General features: G+C 29.0%; 2 protein-coding genes across 6 annotated transcripts in view; one reads left to right on the top strand and one right to left on the bottom strand.

The window, feature by feature from the left end:
* The window catches only part of LOC129912280 (E3 ubiquitin-protein ligase highwire), a 118,221-nt gene that overhangs the window by 17,024 nt on the left and 75,232 nt on the right, over window positions 1-25,965 (top strand). For all 3 annotated transcript variants that reach the window (XM_055990474.1, XM_055990476.1, XM_055990475.1), the window contains one exon: window positions 372-507. In XM_055990474.1, the coding sequence (XP_055846449.1) occupies window positions 372-507 (136 nt within the window). The remainder of the gene's footprint in view (window positions 1-371; window positions 508-25,965) is intronic.
* On the bottom strand, window positions 371-24,736 carry LOC129912282 (uncharacterized). 3 transcript variants are annotated; one of them, XM_055990480.1, is made up of 7 exons: window positions 23,855-24,736; window positions 10,494-11,146; window positions 1,959-2,168; window positions 1,527-1,694; window positions 1,309-1,468; window positions 1,109-1,240; window positions 371-1,041 (listed from the first exon to the last, which is right to left on the bottom strand). In XM_055990480.1, exons 2-7 carry the CDS (start codon window positions 10,683-10,685, stop codon window positions 551-553), a joined length of 1,353 nt encoding a protein of 450 aa, XP_055846455.1. In that variant the 5' UTR covers window positions 10,686-11,146; window positions 23,855-24,736; the 3' UTR covers window positions 371-550. The 3 variants fall into 3 exon arrangements, with proteins under 3 accessions (XP_055846455.1, XP_055846457.1, XP_055846456.1); XM_055990482.1 differs by having other exon boundaries at window positions 10,494-10,956; XM_055990481.1 differs by having other exon boundaries at window positions 24,646-24,715.

Genomic DNA, 25,965 nt, shown 5'->3' with positions numbered 1-25,965 from the left:
CGACTAGACAAAGTACTGCGAAGTTATATTATTGGGATCTTGTTCATCTGCTTGCTCGCTTGGCAAGTAGTATTTTTTTGGTCATCTGTTAACATGAATCGGTTTCCTGTAATGCACAAATCTGCTACTTACTCTGGGCCTATGATATACACCTGAATAAGGAGCCAGCAATACAAACATATAATTAATTATAATAATACACATGCAAAAACATATTAATTTTAATATAAATTATAACATTTTAATTTATTAAATTTGTATAAATAGCATCTTAGTAAATACAATATTATGTACTTTTGGTTTTATTCACAAATTATTATTATTCTTTAAAAAAAAAATAAAAAATAAAAAAATTTATTTTCCATCTCTAGATGACAAAGAAGTCGAAGATCTATCAACCATCGAAGACACACTCACAAATCATCATGCTCTGCTGTCAAAAGGATTCGCTCTTTCCGAATCCATATTAACTGTTAATCAAGCTTTAGAATCTTATCTACCTATTGGGTAAGTTTTTGTGCATTTTTTTTATTTAATAGTTTTGTTGTTGTTACAAATCAGTCTTCAATAAGCCAGCATTTTCAATTTGGTATACTATCTGTGTTTCCTTATAAGTTCTTGATTCAGGTAACACAACATCCAACATACGTTTTCGTCGCTTCTTTACAATTCTCATTACAATTATTGCTGTTATTACAATTACAATTAATATTAAACTTATTATGCCTAAAATTATATACAGCAGATAGGATTTCTCCTTACAATCCACATCGATGATTTTACTTAATGTTAAACTTTGGTTATTGTTCTTTGTGTGGAAGTATATGTTTTCGGAGTAAGTCCGAAAGAATGGCGATTTTGGCTGAGTTTTATCCAATTCTTTGCATGGAAATTGATTATGATACTGCAGGTGGGTTATTTGTAATTGTATTTTATCATTGAAGACTAGAGCCTGAGGATCGTTGTTGAATTTAACAATGTTATTAATGAATTGTAATTCGACTCGTTCGAGGAAAGCTACTTCTTTGGATACTTCGATTGCTGAAATGGAGTAAGTAAAATGGTAGGGTTTGAAAAATGCACACAGGTAGCAAAGATTTGAACTTACCTTTGAAGGCGATATGGCTAGTTGTGCCAAAGTTATTGTCTTTGATCAAAACCCTATCTCGAACTTGAGCAGTGATCCATTCACTCTCGGTTCGGTCGAACTTGTTTCCTATCACAGATAGTTTTTTAACAACTAAAATGATATTTTGAAAGAAAAAATCAATAAAGATAGTTTTGAAGGTTATAAAAGGGATTACTTACCGTTAAATGAAAATGCTCTCGTGTGGACCTTTTTAAAGGTGACATTTTGTATCCGCAGGAATGTCAAAACTTCTAGTTCGTAAAATACTTTAGATGGTACCTCAGACAGGAATTCACTGTTGACAATTTCCAATTGATCGATAGTGAATTTTTTAAGAGCCTTTGAAAGTACACAACTTTTAAGGTTAGAAATTCAAAGTTTTGAATAACTTTTTTACCTGAGGTTCTATATTATTTATTTTAACTCCGTCCATTTTGAATAAGATCGAATGATCTTTCAAAGTCGTAAAGGCAAATGGTCTTATTGATTCAATGGTGCTACTAATAAATGTTATTTCTCCAATATTCCCATTGATTGCATGTGATTCAATTATTTCAATCTTGACCTTAAAAAAAAAAAACGATACAAAAAAAAAAAGAAAACAATAAAACATTTTCAAGATTGTTGTCATATATTTTGTTGAAAGAAGACCCATCATCAAAAAAGACTTGAGGGCAATTAAAACGACGAGATATTATGCGGTGACAAATCATTCACAAACAAGTAAGAAGGAAATGTGCAATAATTCGTTTGTCCCTACATTTTATTTACTCAATCAAAATTCAAAAAAATTAAATTAAAAAAAGAAAAAATGATTTTCATTACTCACTTCTTTGAATTCAACATATAATGGTGTATTGCTAGTGTGTATTGGAAATGATAGAGCATTTGATGTGAGAATTAGATTTTCAACTTTTTTAAAGATGACCGTCCGAAGGCCTTGTATATTGGCCAATGCATGTGGCCGAACATACATATGCTTGCAGTTTGATATTTCGATTTGATAAACATATCCGTCAAGGCGTGGAAGTGTCATATACTGGAAAAAATAAAAAAAAAGGAGGAGTAAATATTAATTTAAACGATGAAGATTGTTGTGGTTAGTTTTAATTTTTTTTATTTGAAGATGAAAAGAGTCTGATTTGTTTCGTAAGAATTTGTAAGTGATGAAATCAAAGAACTATAAAACACAGTGGATGCAAAAATATAACACCAATTAAAAAAATTAACTGGTTAAAATTCAAAAAGTATGAATTTTTCTTGATTTTTAAATGACTTAACTAAACTAACTAAATTTTTTAACTAGAAGAGCTTGAGTGCCATAGGTAATATTTAAATTTTCAAAAAATCAATTTTTGAATTCTTTTTAAAATATTTCAATTTTTATTTCTGAAAAGATTTTAAGATTAAGATTTTGTAAAAAAAAAATTATTTATAGAAAACTATTAAAAAAATTAGGTATCCAAAAATTTTCAAAAAAAACAAAACAAAACATAGGTACCTTTTTTATAAACAATTTAAATGACATACTTAGATGGAAAGGGTTCAAAAAGATGTTTTAATTTTTTTTTCTACATTTCCTTTAATATTTCATTTCAAATAAAATAAAACTATTCTTTCATGCTTTAACATTCTAAGCAATTTTTACTATAAGAGTATGAACATGCGACCCAGTCTTGCATATTATTTGGCATTGTTACTGTTTCTTGAGAAACATCGTAAATTTTTTTATAGTAAGAAAAGATAATAGGTACACGGTTTTTTAGTATCATTGTCATAATAAAGTGCAGGGGTAATATTGAATAAAATAAAACATTTTCGTCTATTGAAAAATGAATTTGAAACCATGATTTTTTATTGCTGTCATTCATAAGTTTACCATTGTGGCATTGTTGATATTACATAGGTACCTACTGACATTTCAAAGATTCAAATGGGATGTGCTCAAATTTTGAAAGTGAAAATTCGACAAACTGTGCTAAAATTTTTCAAACTTACTTTTATTTGAAAAATATTCAATGGTTTATACTAATAGTATCAATTACGACATGATTTGAATATATGTATAAGTGTAGATTAGGTATATAACTTATTTTTGGATCTTATTAAAATCACAATTTACAATTAAAAACACAGGGGCATTATAAGTTGACTAATTGTCACTTTACTTTTGCAGTGCTTACTAGCCTAACTTTGCCGAGAAATACGGTTTCGCCAAACAAATCGTCGCCCTAGTTTACCCGGGTTTTTATTTAAGTACAAGTACAAGTGTCCCGTATTTTGTTATTTGTCCCGTGATTGTCCCGTATTTGCAAAATATCTGATTTTTGTATTCAATAAATTTAAATACTCTGTACGGAAAACAAGAAAATTGTGGCTGAAAATTAAAATTTTTCTAATTTTTCGAATAAAGCATTAAGCCTAGTACGCTGCTGAAGCAAAACGAAAATTTTTCTAAGTCAAAAAATTTTTGCTGCAAGAAAAATTGCCTGGACAAATAAAAAGGAGTGACAAACGATTGAAAACTCTCCATACACTCTAGCACAGGTAAGAATTTCGTTACCTAAGCTGCGTATTGTGCAACGAAAAGCAAAATTTTCATTTACGATTTCGTTTCGGTTCTAGACTAGGCTTTAGTTTTTTTTTTTTTTTAATGTTCGGCAATTATTTAATTCCAGCTTCTGTTTGTCAGGTTTCTACATCAGGTAAAATGTTTTCGAATAAAGAACAGCATATGGAAGAGTAAAGAAGCCAGATATGTTTCAAAACTTCTAATAACATGTTAAAAGTTGTGTTAAAGATCATACAATTTCAAAATCGTTTAAAATAAATTAAAATGTTAAAAAAAACAGCTCTTCCGATTTTGATTAAAAAAATATTTTTTTAGAAGTTATTAACAGATATTATTATAAAACCATTTGCTTGATTTCTGATTTCGTAAATGACTTAAATGATTTCAACAAAAATGCTCCCATAAAATCGTTTAGGATATCTTGATATCAAAATGAGGAAAAATTATGAAAACTCATTTAAAAAAATTAAAATTTTTTTTTTGAAAAATCAATATTTTTAAAACGATCCAACGAATTTTTTTATCTGTCCCGGGTTTCGCTTCCAGAAATATAGCCACCGTAGGTACGTATACGCCATTTTTAACATTTTCTGGGAAATCGCATTTAAATGTTCGGAAGATTATTACGAAAGAACTAACCGCTATCATTTTTGATTTTTTAGTATGATATACATATCGCACCCTCAGTGCAAAAGAGCGAGAACTCAAAAAAGTTCATTTCGAGAAAACGCTTCTGCAAAATACATACTGACTCTAAACTTTCCCCTATAACTTTCCATGGGACAGCAATTTCCATAATGTGAAAGCTCTATTACAAGAACCATTATGTTTATTTTGTAGTTTTAATAAATTTATTTTTTAAAATTGTTTAAATTAGGAAAGAGTTTGACTTAAAATATAGAAGGAATTGGATAAAAACAGTCATAATCTTTCGAATTTTTCGTTTACGTTAACAACAAGCCCTTCAAAAGAAAGATAATTTAAAAAGCAACATTTCCTCATCATTATCTCAAAAATGTCATTTTTTGACTTATCGCTCTTTTGCACTGAGGGTGCGATATGTATAGTTAAAATGTATCTTTTATATACATGTTATTGGGCATCTAAAATTCGTTTAGTTTTCAAAATATTTAAATTTTTGTCCAAAATGAGTTTGCCGTATACGCCATGAAAATCAGAAGTTTCTTTTATTCATACACGTAACGTCAAAGAAACGGATAACAGATTTGAAAAGAGCAACCTCGAAAACATAAGACTGCATACCTACCTAGTTCAAAAAGTGCAATTTAGCGTATACGGCACTTCAATACTAGGGCGACGAAGTGTTAGTTTTTTTTTTTTCGAATAGCTTTATCAGTTTTTTTTTGGTATATTAACTAACAAGCTTCAAATATTAACACGCATGTATAAATTATTTCTTTATGCTTCATTTTCAATATCAAATAGCATTTCGTATAAATAAACGTTACCTAATTTTATTTTTATATTTTCTAGTTTAAATGCAATTTAATTAACTTTTATGACTTTCAGAAATGAATGTACACCAAAAGCGTGTCTTTAATAATTTACTCACACTTCTAGTGCCAAACATATACTAATTAAAAAGTTATACAAGTGTTAATAACATTATTATAACACTGTTAAATGAATTCTTCAATTATTTTATAATTGCTAATAAATTGCTCAAGGTCGGTTAGAAATCGTGATTCATTGTTATTATTTTGCGTTTTCGCGTTTTCATTTCTCACGGCTAGGCACAAGAGTTAAAATCTATAGTTAGTATGGATATAGAACATAGAACGTTAAAACGTTTGAATCTAAAGCCAGTGTCTGAAGATATAATTTACTAGTGGTTAGCTATGTCATTTAACAACTTATTTATATGTGAAAGTCTTATAGAATTATTATAATATTTAAATATGTAAATCTTGTTTAATGCTCACCTTAGGAAACCTTTTACAAATAGTTGTCTACCAAAGTCGACACCAAGAATTATTTGTTGTTTTGAAAAGGAGCCCATTTAAAAAAAAATTAATTTGCAATCGCATGTGAAGAACATATTCGTAATAGGAGAGATGCAATCATGTACAGTCAATTCAATAAAGTCATAAGAAAACTATTGAAATCAGTGGGCATTGGTTTGGATTAGAATATCTTCTAAACGGTTAAATCAATTAATTTGATGCCAAGGACTTCTTTGTAGAACGTTTAAGCCCCTACAAGAATACATCTTGCTTATTTGAAAATAATGAATTTTCAGTCAATTAGAAAATTTTGAAAAGTAAAAAATGTTTTCATAATTTTTTAAACTTTGACCTCGATTATCTATAGAATGGTCAGATAAATGAAAAAAGTTAATAAGACCTTTTTTGTGAAACAATCTCTTTCCTACAAGAATATGTCGCGCGTTTGATTATATTATAATTTTTCCATTTGTTACACACTTAAAAAAAAAAAAAACGAATTTTTAAAGATTTTTGGACCTCAAATATCTATTAAACGGTTAGATAAACGAAAAAAGTGTATGAGGACTTTTTCGTAGAGCGTTCAATTTCCTACAAGAATATATAAAGAAATTCGATAGAAAGAATTTCGATTTTTTTGACCCACCCTAATGACCATTTATAAAGCTAATTAATTTTTCAAACCTAATTTTTCTGACGATATGCGAAAAGCTTTCAAAAATTCACTCGCCTCTGAGTGAAATTCTTCATCCGCTCCTGACACAAACACATTTTGTTCACATAAGTGGCACCTATTATAAAAGTAATACTTCTAAAAATATAAAAATAAAACTATTTGCACTTATGGTTTTAGTTTTCAGTCTGTTGAACCCCTCGACATCCCTTGTATTTTTGCTATGATTGCAAAGTTTAATACCCAACTGGAATTCCTCACATGAAACTCAAATCACGTTTAGAACCGTTTCACTATTGTATTTTATTTTTTTTTTTTTATAATATAATTTATTGCTCTAGACTTGGCTACCTATAAACAATGACCTCAAAAGCTTGTTGAAATATATAAATATTCATCCCTAAAATGTGCACCTCAAAAACATTCGGATGTAACTATTATCCCACAGTCATTCACAGCATCAAGTCAGTAGTCCCAGTAGTGTAAATACCCCAAGTGTATCATACTTCCTGTCACAGACTGTCAGCATATAAATAATAGTAATAATACAAAAAATAAAAGGCAAATATAAAATCAGCGTTGAAAATTAAATTAAATTATTTCTCGCCGCATAGAATGTACATAAATACTCATATTGTACGGTTTCACGCCAATTATTCTGCACTTTTGCCAATTAACTGAATAACACTTCTCTCTCTCTCTCTTATTCATTTGTCGAAAAGAGAGACTGATTTTAAGACTTGAGAGGTTATGAGTCCATCTTAAAAGACACAACTTATAATCTCGACAATATTTGTATACGCTTGCATAAACAGACATACGGACTTTATGTTTACTTTTCATAAGCCACAAGTTCGTATGGGCAACCCTATATATTTTTTCGTCGTAAGTGTATTTCCCACGGAAGAACTTATTTGATTTAGGTTTCATAATCTCTGGTATCTTCATGAAGGCTAACTTTAGTCACTCGACAAATATTTAATTTTATTCGTTTTTAGAAAAAGAAAAGTTAAACAAAATTAAATAATAACGGTAGATAGAGTGTGTTTGAATTTTTTTTTATAACAAGCACAGTGGTTACCGTTTAAAGAGTGCGCTTTAGAGAATTAACATAGTGTTGAACGCAATTGACAAGAAATGTTCTATCCCTTAATGCCATTGAGGTAAACAAATTGAGTTCTTTTCATTAAAAACGAAAGAAATGGTTACGTCACAAGTCTTAAGGTTAGGCAAATTTGGTCTTACTTGATTTTGGAGGAAGTACCATTTCGATTCTGTAGATATCGATTATGTAGATTGGTGAAATGAATATTTAACTTGGTTTCGACCTTCATTATCGAACGTAAGAGTATCATTTACTGCACATAAAACGTTACAAAATAAATTTTCATTCAAACTGAAAAAAATTCTGTATTAAAAATTTTCTTGTTTTGGAAATAAATAAAAAGTCTATGGAAAACAAATTTTTTATTGAGATTGAAGAAAATTGCATTAAAAAAATGTTTTTGCTAACAAAAAAATTTAAAAAAAAATATATAAATATTCTTGCAATTTCTTATAATTTTGACTATTTGAACTTAAATTGTTACATTAACTTTAATAAAGTCAGTCATTCATTTTTTTACCGTAGAAAAAACGTTCCCACAAAATTGGTGTAGTTGAAGTAGCTATTAAAAGGCAAATTTACAGTCGAAATTTTAAGAAATTCGAAGAATTAAAAAAAAAATTCATTGAATTTCTTTAATTCAAAAATTTGGTTTAGCAATTGCAATAAAAATTTTGTTCATCATGCAATTTTTTATTTCCAGAGATAACGGTAAAAAGATGTTCTTTTCCAACACACGTTATATCTTTTGATCTAGTGCACATACAAATTTGATTTAACTTTAATACGCATGCTGATAACATAACCTGTTATTTGATATATCGCACATAACTATACGTGCTCTACAAGTTACACAATCTTAAATTGAAAAATTTAAAAATACCTCAAAACAACTGTGGAGATCTGTTGGCGATGACCAGCTACCAATGTAGGAAGTACCGTAATCTCAGTGTGGAAATTCGACATGGTTGACTTTAAAAAATTCTAACTTCTCTTGTAGACATCTTTGAAATAAGATTTATGCATCTATATACAAGGTGAAACAATAAGCTTTCACATGGTATAAAATTTTTTATAGGTTGTCAAACAAAAAAATTGATTTAATAGCATGAGAACATAAAAATATTTTTTTTTTTGCTTTTTTTATGAAATTTCATCGAGTTTAAAAAATTCTAGCTCTTTTTGTAGATGTCTCATAGGTCTGATCGATATAGATAGCTTAGACAATAAGCTTTTAGATTGTATTAAATTTTGTATAGGTTGTTAGGGAAAAAATGCATTTAATAGCGTGAGAAGATAAAAATACGTGTTTTCTCGTTTTTTTTTATGGAAACTGATCGAATTCAAAAAATTCTAGCTCTTTCTGTAGATGTCTCATAGACCTGATCGATATATATATTTTAAGCTAAGACTTTTAAGCTTTCAGATAATATAAAATTTATATAGGTTGTGATATAAAAAACATGGATTTGAAGGTGATAGAATAAAAATATGTAGATTTTTTCTATTTTATCAAGAAAAATGATTTTTTAAGGTTTCACTTCTACCACGTGTGAATTGCACACATGATTTTTTTTAACCTTAATTTTTTAAAACCATAATTTGAATCACCAAGTAAGCCGACGAAATTAGTTCCCTTCATTTTTAAAACAGATGTCGCTGCACAAATCTTGCAAATTTGATCTTGAAAAAACCATATCAGTTTTTTTTCGTTTTAGAGACGTTTTTTAAAGTTTTTTTTAATTTAAAAATTTTCAAACATTTTTCAAAAAAAAGCATTAAAACAAAATTTCCAAAACATTCATTAATATGTTTCAAGAAATTGATTTTTAAAAAAAATATTTTTTTTTTAATTTTTTTATTTATTTTGATATTAAGATAACTAAAAACTTTTTGTACAAAAATGTACATCAAGAAAAAGGTTCTATTGCAGGCACCGTTAATAACGGTCTAAGAAATGCTATTTTTTTTCAAAAGTAGGACTTTATTTTACGCTACAGTTGATCAAAATCGTTAGAAGCTTTCAAGAGCTTCACATTTAATAACATCGCATAATGACCACAAGCGAAAAAGGCACCGATTTACGTGTAGTGGTGTGGAATATGTTTATATTATACCAGATAACAGAAGCGTAAATGTTAGCCAAAACTCACGCTAGAATTAAAACTGATATAACAAGCAACCATCGGGATCATAAGGGTAAATCCAATACTGTGTCACTTTGTTGTATCCTCATTTAAGACTGAATGTTTAAAAAATAGTAGACGAATGGTTAGTGATTTATAAATTAATTTATCTACAAGTCCAGCCACGTAAAAACAAAAAATAAAATGGTTTCTTAGAAAAAAGTAGTATTGGTTTTTTGTTAATTTCTCGAAAATGACAAGATATTTTTGGATCCAGTTTTCTGTTTTTATTTAAAAACTATATAAATAAGAGCATCGAATTTTAAAAACTAAATTAGTACTTAATTACATAAAATTTTGAAAAAAAAAAATAGTTTGACATTTTTTTTCTTCATAATTTTAACTTTGAAAATTAATTTTTTAAAAACTATGCAATAAAATTTGTTGATTTAAAATATTTATAAAAAACTAGGTTTTTGGCTTTACAAAAAGGTATACACCATATTGTAGGAAGTAATAGTCGTTGATTTGTAATAATATTTTTTCCAAATTAAGTCAATTTTTTTTAAACTGCCCCTCCCCGCTAAACGAGGGGGAATAGACCCCCTCACATACGATTTTCTTCTTGTCTCGACCCAACCTACACGCTCTAGCTTTTTGGCACATTGCTCCTGAATCACCCTGTATACGATACAGGCTACAGTACCCACAAGTAGCTGAATTCCTTAATGCGGAGTACCTACTTCTTTTGAGAGTTGCAAAACATAAATTAGACAATTTCTGTAAACTTGTATATAATGTGAATTTAAACGAAAACGGAATTTGTCCACAAACTACGCGCATTTAACCAGTTTCTACTGTAATATCTACAATCTATGAACAATACATACTTATAGATGTACTTAAAAATTATTCTGAACTTACCTCATTTGTATTTCGGCAATCGCATGTATATTTGGTGTCGTGAGCAATACAGCTAACATTATTGTAAGCACCATCGCCACTGTCTTGACTCGTCCATTGCTGACCTATGCATTGGCGGCTGAATATGTTGCAGAAATATAATAAAAAATAAATGAAAATTGACACTTTTTCGTTTGGCTTTGGTAATCTCATATTTCCTCCTTCTTTTGTGTTGTGTTTTATTTTTTGTTTTTGCTAGCAAAGCAATAGTTAATGTCTAGATGGGGAACATTGCTATAAGCCCGAGTGAACATTTGAATTTATTTTTTTTTTCTATCGAAATGTTGACGATGATGACGACGGACGAACGTGACGACAACGAAGATGGCACTTTGAAAAGAAGAACACTAAACTCGCAGTATTCCCTTTAAATTCCAACACTTTTGCTTCTGCTACTTCTGCTGCTGCTGATGATATCCGCCCCCTGTAAATTGCAACTGACGGTAATATTTTCAGCATGATTGAAATAACGCTCGCATTATTGTGTTGTGTGTATAGATATTGCTGAATGGGTTTTTTTTAATCTTATCTTTTCATATCTTATCATATCATGACTATCATCATTGCGACGAGGTGATTTATCTTTTTGTATATTTTTGTTTTGTTGTATTCAGCTGTATTTGGAGAGACAGAAAATTGCTTTATTAGTGTTCCAATTTTCTTAGAAAAATTGTGTTGCTTTTTTTGTTGTCAATTAAGATATATCAGTGACGAAATAATTTGGAGTGGAGAATTTGATTATTACCATTTACGGATTTAAATTAACAGACATTATGACATTTTTTTTTGGAGAGACTAGAATGTTTAACAGTGCGGTGCAGTTGATTTACGACATCGCTTTATTGGTATTACAGATTTAATTTACCCTTTTGAAATCAAATTCCACCTTTTGCAAATCAAATTCATCTCCTGAAAATTAAATTCTCTAACTTTTAAATGATTTACTTTAATTAGGTATCATTTTAAATTTCACTTTCCCTAACTCAGGGCCTCCATATTGGCGGTGCGTTGTTCAATCTTTTGAATTTCAGAAGGTGAAGTTGATTTGCCAAAGGTTGAACCTAGTATAAAAAACTTGTACACTTATTCGTTAAAATTGTCCCCTAAATTGAATTTTTCATGGTGCAGTTTTTATACTGTATATTTCTGCTGAAAAATGCTCAGTAGAATTCTTTTAAAGAGAACACTTAATGCTCCCAAAGTCTAAACAGTGTGTTAATTAAAAGAAATGCAAAGTTATTGCATTATAACTTCCACTAGGAAGTTATAATGACTTCTCCAGTATGAAATTTAAAGATCTATCCAAAATACCCATAAATGTATGCTATGCTGCGGACACAATAATTTTTGCAACGGATTTTGTTAGATTCAATATTCGGGTAAGTTTTGCAAAAAAAAAAAAAAAAATGCTTCTGGATCCTACATGACTTTAAAATACAGTTTCAGTTTTGTTTCGAGTAATGTTTAAATTCGATCCAACCGCATCCGATCCTACATATCTATGAGCTATACAAAATTGGCTAGTATGTTCTTCATTTTAGTCTCTAAATTATTATTTTCTGAACTCTATTACTTATGTGCATTACTTTTTTTTATTATCTATTTGTTTACTTTTTTATATAGAACAAAATATTACGCATACGCCACAGTGAACTTTTTTTAAAATTTTTTTTATTTTACGGAAAGTTTTAAAATTTACAGTTTAATCACTAAAGAAAGCTACAGTTATAAAGTCTTTATGTAATACCCCTATAAAAAGTTATTCTTATACAGGGTGTTCTATAGTCACCGCTCACCGCCTGAGATAATTTTATGTCGAAAAGTATTTGAGGTAATTTTCTTCAAAATTGTTTAACTCCAATCGGTTTTTCCGGCAACATTGAGAATTTAAACCATTTATGAAGGTTTTTTTCATACTTGTTTTTACTTTGGCATCATTTTAATGAGAAAAATGCGTTACTGAGTAGCATTTTTTTCTAATTTCGATAATAAATTTACTAAAATTCTTTGTCGTCGGGTACAAAGGGGTTAAGTCACAAAATTGCACTTTTCGGATTTCGATGAAATAAGAATAACCTCTTTTTTCTCTTTTATTTGGTATCAAAAATATAGGGCGCTTTCATAAATGCATGGTTGCGCAAGTCTGACGAATGCAAAGCGTTCATTAATGCAAATGAAAAATGTCAGGTGTTCATAAATGTAAAACGCAAATATTTGCGGCGCAAATGTGCAAATGAAAAAATTCCCATGCGCAATGAATGTTAACTTGAAGAAAGAAGGAACATGACGTAAAAGATGATACAGCTTATCTTTATTTCTCAATTCTGTCAAAATATTAATTGGAAATTCAAAGTAAAAGTCAAAATAACAAAAATAGCTGCGAATTCTAAAGGATGGAATTAAGATAATATATTGCTAATTTTTGAGAAGAGGCTGAATTGCAACTTAAAAATTTTGTCAAAATGACGCAAATCAGAAAAAGTGTTCATAAATTCAAAGTAAAATACATGCGCAAATAGTTTTTCTGACATTAGTCTGATCGCAAATGACCGCATGTAAACAAAGCAACCATGCAATTATGAAAGCACCCATAAATTTAGAACAACTCTTTCCTATAAAAATAAGAGAATCAATGCTTAAAAATTCATCGATTAGCTCAACTTCGCATTTTCTTGCAAACTATCATTTATGACTTAACCCCTTTGTACCCATCGGCAAAGAATTTATAACTAAAAAGAAAAAAACCTCAAAAAAGTTTAATTTTTAATCACGAATATACAAAAACGCTTCGACTGAAATGTTGTTCTTGTTTTTAAAAAGCTCAAAAATGTTCACAAAATTTTATAACCTCTAAAATAACGTTAAAAAAAATAATTACTATTATGCTTTTTTGTGACTTACTATCTTCATCAAAAAAGCACCCTTTAACAATAATTTTTATGAATTTATTAATTTTTTGTACTTTTTGTCTTGCCTCAATATTTCATCAAATGCCTTTATGTAAAAATGAGAACCATTTAAAAGTGATAGTTTAAATCAAAATATAAAGCTGTAAATAAAATTACACGGTGTAACACTCAAAATATACGCGGGCGGAGACCTATCAGGTTTTGTAGAGCTAGTCGCACTGAATACGAAACGGTATTTGAAAATCCCCTAACACCCCCAAAATCTGGAGTTACGGGCAAAAAACGGTTTTTTGGACCTTCACCCATTGAAAAAATTCTAGCTTCGACAATTTTTTACCCATTTTCGATTTTTTTACAGTTTCTGATAGAAGATAAATATACCTTTTTAACAATGTATAAAACATGTAACTCGGTTAAACCACTTAGAATTTATAAGATGTCAAAGTTCAAAAATTCAATTTTTTTTGTCATTTGCCCAACTTCGGCATCAATTTAAAGTATATGTTTTCAAAACAACATGCTATTTAAAAAATATATTCTAAAACTATATCTATTTCCCAATTGATCGATGTATTTTTTATGAAAATCACTTCAAAATTGGGTTAGAAAAAATTTTTTTTCGATTTCAACCCAGATACAGAAATTCGAACTTTTAGGTATAGAACAAAAATGTTGTTTCGGCACGTAATAGGATAAGTTGGACGCCAGGATTTGATAAAGGGTTTTTGTAGAGGAGCTCAATACAAACATTTTTTTTCTTTAAGAGGGGGGTCTATCTCCCCCCGTTTAGGTGGGAGGGGCATTTTTCTAAAAAAAAATTATCAAAATAAAAAAAAAATATTAAAAAACAACGGCAACACTTACAGTAATAAATGATACCATTTCCAAAAGGCAAAATTGTGCATTTGATTCTAATTTTTAATTCAATATAATATTACCAATAGTTTTTGAAATAATCGATTTCAAAGTTAAAAATAGGGGAAAAAAAATTTTTGAAAACTCATTTTATACTATTTTTGTCCAGACTGTGAATTTTAGTAAATAAATTACTTTAACAGAAAACTGCCTCAATTAATTCCTTAAAGAGCAGTGAAAACTATATGTTTCTATGTCTTCTAGTTTTTGAGTAAATTGAAAAATTATTTTATCAGATTTTTCTTTTTTCAAAATATTTTTTGTTCTTATTTGTTTTTATTTTTCAATTTTCTCAAAAACTAGAAGACATAGAAACATATAGTTTTCACTGTTCGATAAGGAATTAATTGAGGCAGTTTTCTGTTAAAGTAATTTATTTACTAAAATTCACAGTCTGGACAAAAATAGTATAAAATGAGTTTTCAAAAATTTTTTTTCCCCTATTTTTAACTTTGAAATCGATTATTTCAAAAACTATTGGTAATATTATATTGAATTAAAAATTAGAATCAAATGCACAATTTTGCCTTTTGGAAATGGTATCATTTATTACTGTAAGTGTTGCCGTTGTTTTTTAATAATTTTTTTTTATTTTGATAATTTTTTTTTAGAAAAATGCCCCTCCCACCTAAACGGGGGGAGATAGACCCCCCTCTTAAAGAAAAAAAATGTTTGTATTGAGCTCCTCTACTAAAACCCTTTATCAAATCCTGGCGTCCAACTTATCCTATTACGTGCCGAAACAACATTTTTGTTCTATACCTAAAAGTTCGAATTTCTGTATCTGGGTTGAAATCAAAAAAAAATTTTTTCTAACCCAATTTTGAAGTGATTTTCATAAAAAATACATCGATCAATTGGGAAATAGATATAGTTTTAGAATATATTTTTTAAATAGCATGTTGTTTTGAAAACATATACTTTAAATTGATGCCGAAGTTGGGCAAATGACAAAAAAAATTGAATTTTTGAACTTTGACATCTTATAAATTCTAAGTGGTTTAACCGAGTTACATGTTTTATACATTGTTAAAAAAGTATATTTATCTTCTATCAGAAACTGTAAAAAAGTCGAAAATGGGTAAAAAATTGTCGAAGCTAGAATTTTTTCAATGGGTGAAGGTCCAAAAAACCGTTTTTTGCCCGTAACTCCAGATTTTGGGGGTGTTAGGGGATTTTCAAATACCGTTTCGTATTCAGTGCGACTAGCTCTACAAAACCTGATAGGTCTCCGCCCGCGTATATTTTAAAACCTCATTTTTGTAACACCGTGTTATTTTTGAATGTATCAAACCAACTGATCCGCACTGTATAAAAACAACTGTCATCTATAATTTGATATAATAGGTGAACATTTGTTTAATAATTGAATAAAAAAATTCTAACAAATATGTAGATCTGCTGAGAGTAGTAAAACATTTTGACATATACCCAACTATGCACTTCGATCGTCCTAACCTTGTGACTTTTTTTTTAAATACTCGCAATATGTTTAGTTAAGTGGTGGATGGAGCCACCTGTAAATAAAGTTGCTTAACTAACCGGATTCTTGACGTACCTACCTTCAATTTGCTGTCTTACTTATATAGATGTTGTGAGAATAATATTTGATTTATGAATTGATAAAATAAATATGTATTACATACATACATAGTTATGGAGATAAAACATTTAATTTTTTCTTTTGTTAGATATTTTTTTTATTCCTGTTCTTTATTTTTATTGTCATCAAAAGAATAAAGACAGGTAAGTAGCTGTAGATATGAAAACAAGTTCAAAGTTCTTGTAGGTATATGCTTATTATATCATTGTTTAGATTGATGATGAATCATTCTATGAAAATGATCCAATAAATATGGAACAATACTTGACATTCAACTTTTTAAATTCTTTAACGTGTTCGTGAAGATCTATTATACCTTCATCAATTTTTCTGAATATAATTATTATGTTTGTCTGTTTGATATCAAAACCTTTTTAATTTTGCATTGTTAGCAAATATACATTTTCGAAATTTTTGTAAGATTATTTCTACCTAATTAAAATGCAAGAATTGAAAAAGTAGTTTTTATTCAAAACTTTTTTTATACACCGAATACTATGACATTCCCATTATTGTTTTCTGTTGTATTTACTATTAACATTTGTGACTAATTGCCTTTCTACACACTATTCGCATGTTGCTTTTAATTATGTCGCTCAACTAGTCCACATTTTTTCAAAGGAATTTACTTGGGGTAGTTTGAAGCAATACCAAATTGCAACTAAATGATTTAAGGGTTCCTTCTAGTCTTTCGTTCAGCTTGTCCTCAAAGCAGTTATATCATCCCACATCTTTGCAATTATAAAATTTGTTCTTGTTTAATTTGCATACAATCTGTCAGACTCTATAGAACCCACACCCATCTTAAATCAAATTAATTAATCTATTAAAAATTGAAAAATTAGTACAAAAAACTTATGCAAAATTATTCATGAATTGTTTTGATCTGGAATCTAAGAACAATTTACCTTTCTAATGTCTAGATGGTGAAGTAATGGTAATTTATCAAACTCAAAATATGTTAATAAACTAAGATTAAATAACTAAAATTAGTCTAAATTGTTTGCGATTTCTTGGTGCGATTGTTGAATAGTTGCAACAAGAAGTCCTTGGAAAAATGGTAATTCATACAGACAGTGGCCTTCATTTATCATTATCATCTTCAAGGACTTGCTTCCATATATAATATATACATATATAAGGACTATACTGCCGTGCTAAGCAAAAAGGGCGTATGAGCCAAAAATCAAAAAATGAGTTTGTGGCATATTTGAAAACGTTAAGCAGCACTTTATTTTTTGGCGAGATAAAAAAATCGCATTTCCAACTTGAAATAGCCCAAAACCGCAAATGAAAAAGGGCGCATATCCATTTTCTATCATGATACTAAGCAAAAAGGGCGTATGAACCATTTACAAAGCAAAAAAGGCACATAAGTCATAATTCTTTGCGTATGAGTCCATTTTTACTTAGTATCTCACAACTTTTTTGGTTCATACGCCTTTTTACTTAAAATACGTAACTTTAATTTAAGAATTAAGAAAAATTTTCAAAAATATTAATTTAATTTAAGAATTAAGAAAAATTTTCAAAAATATTAATTTCGGATTTTTTTTTTTAATTTCAATTTTTATTTTTTTTTTTTTGAAAATCAAATTTTTCAAAACGGCTAAAATTTTGTTTAAATATGTAGATTAATTCGTTTTTGAAAAATTTTGAAAATTTCTACACACAAAATATTATCAAAAAAAAAACGACTTCAACAATCTTAAAAAAAAAAAAGGATATAAATAAAACCATTTAAAAAGTAGTTTTCGTTATTTCAGAAGTAACTTTGAATATTTTTTTTGGATTTAATGTAAGTAAAATAAACGATAAAATATAATAATATTTATGTCGGCCGAATCTTTTTACCATCAGGTACCTATTTCAATTTTGTAAATGACCACTTGACAATTGTGTAAATTCTGTGTCATAAAAATATTTTTTAGAAATGTCAAGCTGTGGGATCATAAAAAAATTGTAATAACAATGAACTGTCAGGAGTTTTTTAAAAATTTGTCACGAATTTCCCGAAAAATTTGTTGTGGCAATCTCTTTGTTTGATAAAAAAAATATAGAAAGTATTATGTGCGTAATGCCGAATTAAGTTTTCTGAAAGCAAATGTCATAAAATATGGGATCAAAATGCCTGTCGCGAAACAAATTCCCCGAGGTATCTCGTCAACCAGAAAAACAGATCTTATTTAAAAAATAAGCCAGATTTTACCAGAAAACTGGCTTAATATCTGGAAAACACTTCCCGTTTTGTTTGGAAAATGACTGAGATTAAACTAAAATTTAAACTATTTAGTAAAATGCTAAACCATTTCTAATAAATTACTTAGTATGTTTCATGTTGAATTATTATTTTTGGTGTTTTTTTTGTTTGTTTTTCTTTTTTTATGTTATCTTATTTTTTTTAATTATGAATTAGTGTCTATTTTTGCTTATGAAATGTAATGAAACATTTTTTATTTTATTGGATTAAGTTAAATACAAAATTATGGCAATTTTCCCGAATCTTTTCATTTATCCAAAAGAGCACATTTGCACCCTTTATGTGTTTTACTTATTAAAAAAGGGTGTAGGTTTCTCCATATTCTTTTAAAATTTTTAAAAATGTTTAATTTAAAGGTGCAAAAACCAGAAACAATAAAATTCAATTTAATAAAAACTACAAAAGTGGATATGCGCCCTTTTTGCTTAGCACGGCATTGCACATCTTATGTGTTTTAGTAAGCAAAAAGGGCGTAATGTCCATTTTCTCTTAAAATACACAACAATAAAATCATGAATGCCATAAAATAATACACTTTTTTAAAAGAATTATATCATTTTTTAAAATTTTGAAAAATAATTCATTTAAGGGTGCGAAATCCAGAAACACTAAAATTCATTTATCTCAAAACTACAAAAATGGATATGCACCCTTTTTGCTTAGCACGGCAGTATAGGGCAAGTTTAGGATTCGTAAAATAATGGAACTGATAATAACAATCAAACATGACATTACAATTATAGAGAGTACGAAAAAAATGTGGGTCTCGCAATTCTGCCTATCTGTCTGTGTCTCACAGTCTGCCTGAGTATCGCGAGCTACAGTCTTCACCACTGAAGCGATTTGGATCAAACTTGGTAGTTAAAAGTTTTGGGTAATTCCCTAATTGAACAAATTGAACTGTACTTGTCATATGACCAAAAAAAATGCTTTTTCAAAAACAGCTTCAACGATTTTAATCAATGTGGACAAATAAGGTTCTACTAAAAAAAAAAAATTATTTAAGCTTAACCAAAAACTTTTTCTTGATGTCTGACTACCTCTAAAAAGATTAAAGCGGTTTCAACGAACATTTTTGTGAGTAAAAGTTTAAGTGATCCATAAACCAAAAAAAAAAAAAAGAAAGAAATTTTGGTTAAAAAATAAAACTGACTTTTTTTTCTAAAATTCAATTTTTTGAAAACGAGCCAGTGAATTTTTTGAATATTTGTTTTTATGTATTCGAACAAAATTTTCTTTTGGGAGAATTGATTTTGTAAGAAATTATTTTTTTTTTTTACTTAGGGCCAATTTTTCAATAGTCAGTTAAACAGTCAGTTAGTACTTATTCCTAAGGATAGAGAAAAAATCAATTTTTCAACAGGCAGATATAGCTTATTCCTAAGAAAAAAATATCTGCTTCTTTCCGAGACGAATAAAAATTATTCTAAGGAATAATCTCAACAAAAATATTGTGTCAGTTGGCAAAGCTGTTTTGAAAGAATTTTGAAAAAAATACAGTGGAACACAAGAAAACAAAAACAATCATGAGAAAAAATGACGTTTAATTTTAAATATTTTTGAATTTGACAATTTTTTTTTGTTATTCTGTAGAATAAATTATTCTTGATTGAAAAATTTAATGTTTTTATCTGATTGTTTATGAGCCTAATAACTTTATTCGTCGAACAGTTAACTGAATGTTTATTAGAAGATTGAAAAATTGGCTCTTAATAAAAAAAACGCTCTAACGATTAAATGTTTGTCTAAAAATTGTTTTACAATTAATTAAATGGCCTTTAACAGAGATCAGAAATAACAGTCAACCTTTATTTTTAACTAGTTTCTCTCTGAGAGTTACCACTTTACTTTAAATAGGTTTCGGTTAAGGTTTGAGATTTATTTTTAAAAATCAAAAATAAAGGTTGTCGGTTGAGATTTATTTTTTATTTTTTAAAATATCTCTCAAAGGTTGAGATTTTTACAAAAAAATAAATGGAAAAGGTTAACCTTTAACCGTTTTTGCAGAAAATAAATCAAAAATGGTTAATTCAAAGGAAAATGTCGAATATGTCAAAAATGTCTTTATTTTGCAAATATAAATATGAAAAGGATGTTTTTTCTTAGTTTATGTATTAAGTTCAACTAATAATAGACTCTCAAAGTTTTTTCACCCAAGATAATACCTCTTTTCGCTTAAAATAAAATATTAAGATGAAAAATGTCCTTTCCACTGTGAGTTGAGTCGCTGGGACGACCAATGCAATTTCGAATATTTCAATAGACCGATGTTCTAATTGATTAATTTGCAGATGAGATTTATTTTTTTCTCTCAGCGATAAATCAATCTCACTGGTTGACCGAAACATAAAAAAATACATTGACCGAAATTTTTCTTTTTTTAAAAATAAAGTTTATTTTATTACCTTTATTGAAAATGGCATCAAATAAGTGTTATTTAAGAACTTTTCAAAAGGTTGAGATTTATTTCTGATCTCTGGCCTTTAGAGTTCTTAACTATTAAACAAAAATGTTCTTCCTATTTCAAAACAAATTTTATTTATTTTTTTAGTTCTTATCAAATTTCCTACAAAATAAAACTATTTGTTCATGAATTTTTACATGAAAGCCTCAATATTTTAAGGAGTTTTATGCATAATTATTTATTTTGAAAAACAATATTTAGGAAAATGTCATAAAGCTATTTTCTTAACAAAATGTGATATAGGTCGTTTCAAATCAAAAGTCCCATGGAAAATTGAGCAAAAATAAAAAAAACTCATTCGCTTACTGGAAGGAAGCATTTATGAGGCAGCTGAACTTTATCTAAAATTACGATAAAATAACGAAGAACAGTTCTTGATATCCCTATTTTAATTAATTGATCCGTCTGTGAGATTCACTGGGTTAGCCTCAGAAAGAGGAGGCAAGTCTCCCGGGCTTGCATCACTCCATATCCGCGGACAATAAAAAAAAACATACAATTATTTAATTATTTATCATTTGAACGCAGTTGGGATAACTTTGCCGAAGATATTATTATAGGACTAGGTGAAGATAGACCTGAAATGTCCAGTTTATATGATAGCAATTCATAACTTAAAATTCTATTCACATCTTTTCATTTGTATAATTGGGCAGTAAATATCTTATTTTTATTTATCAATTATTTTGGAGTCGTCACCATAGAAATCATTAATAAACAAATTCAGATTTTTCGTTTGCTTATTTTTTTCTCTAGCATTTCTTTCATTCAAACAAGCATGATTTGTTGTTATTTTTGAGTTGATTTGTCGCAATGAGCCAATAAAATTGAGTTTTTTGTTTATTTGTTCTCAATTTTATTGGAAGGGAGAAAATAAACTCTGAGTCAGGACTTTTGATTTGAAACGACCTATAGTAACAAAATTGATATTGGAAATGATAGATATTGTAAATATATGTATGAAAGTCACACATGTAAACAAAATGTAAAAAATCTACAACTCGAGATGTGGATGTTTTAAAAATCAAAACAGTGAAATTCGATGTTTGAGAAATAATTAACCTAAAATCAGCATGAAAGAAAATAGCATTTTGACCTTTTTCTAAACTCACTTCTGTTTACCCTACTTAAATTTCAAGAATGACATAATATTTTTTTACACTTACCATATAAAGATGGCATATTCGAAAAAAAAACTCAAAAAATCAACTTTAAAGCGTGGCAACCTTAAGGCTCTACGGGATGTCACTATTAGGGTGGAGTGAAACTGCACTTTTTTTTTTTTTTTCTTCTTCTACATACCAGGGACGGGTGCCATTAGTCATCAAAAAAGAGCATACCAAATCTCAGCCCGATCAAAATATATCTTGAGGGTTCACAACGCCCTTTAAAATTTACATGCTTGTTGGAAGTAATGTACTGGGAGCAATTTTCAAAAGAGATGGAGCAATGTGCCAAAAAGTTAGAGCGTGTAGGTTCGGTCGAGACAAGAAAAAAATCGTATGGGAGGAGGGTCTAATCCCCTTCGTTTAGTGGGGACGGGCAATTTAAAAAAGAAATTATTTAATTTGAAACAAAAAATATTAAAAATCAACGGTTATACTTACAATAACGTGCTATACCTTCTTGTAAAGCCAAAAACCTCGTCTTTTACAAAAATGTTTTTGAAAAATTAATTTTCGAAATCAAAATTTTGAAAAAAAAATTTCAAACTAATTTTTTTCAAAATTTTATGTAAATATAAGTACTACTTAAGTTAAAAATTCGATGCTATTATTTGTTTTTAAAGAAAAATAGAAAACCGCATCCAAAAACATCTTGTCATTTTCGAGAAATTAACAAAAAATCAAAACTATTTTTGTCTAAGAAATTTCTTTATTTTTTGTTTTTACGTGGCTGGATCATGGGGGTTGGGAGTGCTCGCCGCCCATGGATTCTTGCAGTAAGGGCCTTAAGTCCATAAAATCGCAATTTTTTAATGAAAATTGAACAATAAATAATAATGTACATGTTTTTCGAATCAAAAAAAACTGAGTAAAACAGTAAAAACTCAAAAAACTCCATAAATTAACCTCTATGGTGTTTTAATTTTTTTCAAGTGACTTGTGAACCCTCTAAAACTTCTTTGATCGATCTGAAACTTTTTTGCCGTTATTTAAGTTCCAAATGGCACCCATCCTGGCTATGTAGAACAAAAAATAAGACAACTTTTTTTTCACTCCACCCTAGTCACTATGCATTCCATGTGGAAACTGTTTCTTTAGACACTACATTTAAGAAAATAATACTCTCAACTAGTATAACGGTGACGGAATCTTAGACTTATCTCTTAATAGAAATAGAACAAGGGAGCGCCAGAAATTCTCCAAGACTCGAGTGCAGTTTAACGTAGTTTATTGTTTACAACGTAAAATTTTTCGTTACGCTTCATTGCAGAATTAAAATTTGTTTTTGCGGAAATCTAATTAGGTACCATTTTTTCTTGAGAATAATTGACTTATACTGTAGCGAATTGTTTAGAGATGAATATTTTGGTACACAAATTTTATTTCGACTCATTCAATTTTAAAATTGATTGACTTCAAATTACAAATTTTCTCTGAATATTTTTTTAAATTCAAGAAAAATTGCATTTCTGCCATTTTTTGGTTAAAAATAGCAGTTTCACAAATGTTGAAATTGAAAATGATCTATAAAGGCCGTGAAATGCTTCTATGCACCGCTCATGATTGTCATTGTCACACGTGTGCCTGTGCATTCTCATTGAATATGTAAATATTCCCCTCCGACAGTTGCATGCTTACATGCGTAAAAGGTGCATGATTTGAATGTTTACTTTAACAAGTAGTCTATAGTGCGTCGTAGTCGCAGCTTCTACACATTAAGCTACTTGCTCTTCAACTTATCTTACAGTGATTGACCTAAGGAAGCCATAGAGACGTCTATTCTTTAAAGTTCTTTAGCACTTTACTGAAGTGTGTATTTTTTTTTTGGAAAGAATATGGTAAGTCACTAGAATAGACCATCAACAATAAAAGCAACACAAATTTCCTATATCTTTAACAAACAAAGTAGCTAAAAGGTATATAGGTACAAGGCATCCAATAAAACATGATATCCACTCAACAACAACAAACCACTCTCGTACTCGCACAGAGAGCATACACTCACCGAACAGCAATGCAATGTAAACAATGCATAATTTAATTTTTGTTTTTGTTGTTGTTCCCTGATTCCCTCAGAATATCAGGGCCAAACACACACAGGGTCTTCTTGAATTGAAAAAGTAAGATAACAAAATAAATTCCACAAAATAAAGCGTAAACTTTTAACGGAGAGTCTGGAAATTTTTCTTTTTATTTGTTTTTTTTTTTTTTTTTAATTTATTTATTAGTGCAGTTTATTTGCATAATGAATTTTTTTCTCTTTTTTAGCTTTTACGTAATCTGCGTCAAGTGATCCCGTCTCGGATACCTCTTTTGCCGCAAATAATATAGCATTGCCGCGCACGCCGCTATTTTACTCGTGTATTTGCGAGAGTCTCCGGTGGCGGCGGCAGTAGCGGGTTCTGTTCTCAAGTGTTTCACTCTCAAAAACAAAAACCAAAAAAAAAAAAAAAGTTATTTGCAAATGCAAATTTGTTGATTGTTTCGTCAATTCACAGATACACAATATTGTTAGGTGTGTAGCTAGCTCTCTATAGAGCCTCTAATGTAAAGGTCAACTTCGATTTAAATTTTCCACACGACAAAAACTGATTCTCCGCATTTGGTTGGAGATTTCCTCCACCACCTCACGATCACACTCTAATCAGATCAAATTATATTTTCTGATTTATCGCGTATGTATACAAAAGTAATTAGAATGTGGCGTTGGTCGTTGTTGCCGTTAAACAAAAACAAAACAAACAAAAAAAATAGTATCTAAATCCAACCCGATTCGAATCTTTGATTCTTCCCTACCACAAAACCGCACTCCATTCGAACAAAAATTTAACCGAAGTTTTGACTTCGTTGCTGCAGTGGTTGCTGTGTACTAAAGAAATCATATGAATGGTGAAGCTGATGAGGCTCCGATGCTGGTTCTAGTGTCAGCTATACTCAATAGTTCATTCCAAAACGATCGCAGCGTGGTTTTGTGACTTGTGGGGCAAAATGAATTTCATTCTCACAGAGAAGAGAGAAAAAGTATAGATTCATTTTTACTTAAAAATCAAGATACTTTTACGAACAACAGGGTGTCTTTTTTAATAATTGATTTTTTTTAATTACAAAAAAATTAATTTTCTAAAACGTAAGTTTTAAAATTGAACAAAAAAAAAAATAATTAACAAACCAACCAAAAAGTTTAAATTTAAACTCAGAAAAATTGAAGGTTTTTTGTTTGGAAATTTTTTGAACTTTTGAGCTATTAAATGTGAAAAGTTTTGATAGAAGGACTGAAAATAGAACTAGGTTTTAGAGAATGTGAAATAAGCACAACCATCTTTTATAAAAATAAACTGTTTCTAGTTCTTTTCGGGTTTTTCCAATTTCATTCCAACATAAACTTCAAAAATAATGTAACACACCGTTTTTGAATTATAGATTTTTTAAAATTTTTGAATTTGAGAGTTATTCTGCGTTGTTAAAGTTGTTGTTATCAAATTTTTGAATTGTAAGACCTCTTACTTTACTATTTCGAAAGCTATGCGTTCACAACTTTGTATGCCGTTGTGTTGTTTGTTTTATTTTTTTTTTAAGTTTTTATGTATTTTTCTAGTAAAAGTATTGTTAGAACAATATCTGTCGTATCTGTGCGAAACGCTTTGGAGTAGAGGTCACTTGAACTTTAAAATTGAATTGTTTTCTAAGAACTGTCGTAATTAATTTCTATAAATGGGGATTTCCACACAAGTTGACCAATAATACGACAGTTTTGAAAGTAAACGTTTAAGAAATTTAATGATAAAACTTAAATACCTACATATATACTTTTTTTAATTTAATAATAATTGAATCGTTTATTTTCAAAACATGATAAGTCCCAGTGGCGTATTGAGGGGGATGCTCAGGGGGCGGAAATTCTCCGATTTCATACGAAATATGTTTCGAGGTATTTCTCCGACAAGTAAAAACTGTCCGATTCGGATGAAATCGGACAAAATCCGCTCCGACGGATTACCTCGCTAGGGCCGAATATATTTTTATTGTTTTGTAATGTTTATTTGTTGTTGATTTAATACAAAAAAAATAAAACACAGGAGGCATGAAATATCATAATAGCTGCGTTCCTTTGGAAAT

The sequence above is a fragment of the Episyrphus balteatus genome, chromosome 2 (assembly GCF_945859705.1).
Source record: "Episyrphus balteatus chromosome 2, idEpiBalt1.1, whole genome shotgun sequence".
Classification (NCBI taxonomy): Eukaryota; Metazoa; Arthropoda; class Insecta; order Diptera; family Syrphidae; genus Episyrphus; species Episyrphus balteatus.
This window is presented reverse-complemented; position numbering and strand designations above follow the sequence as displayed.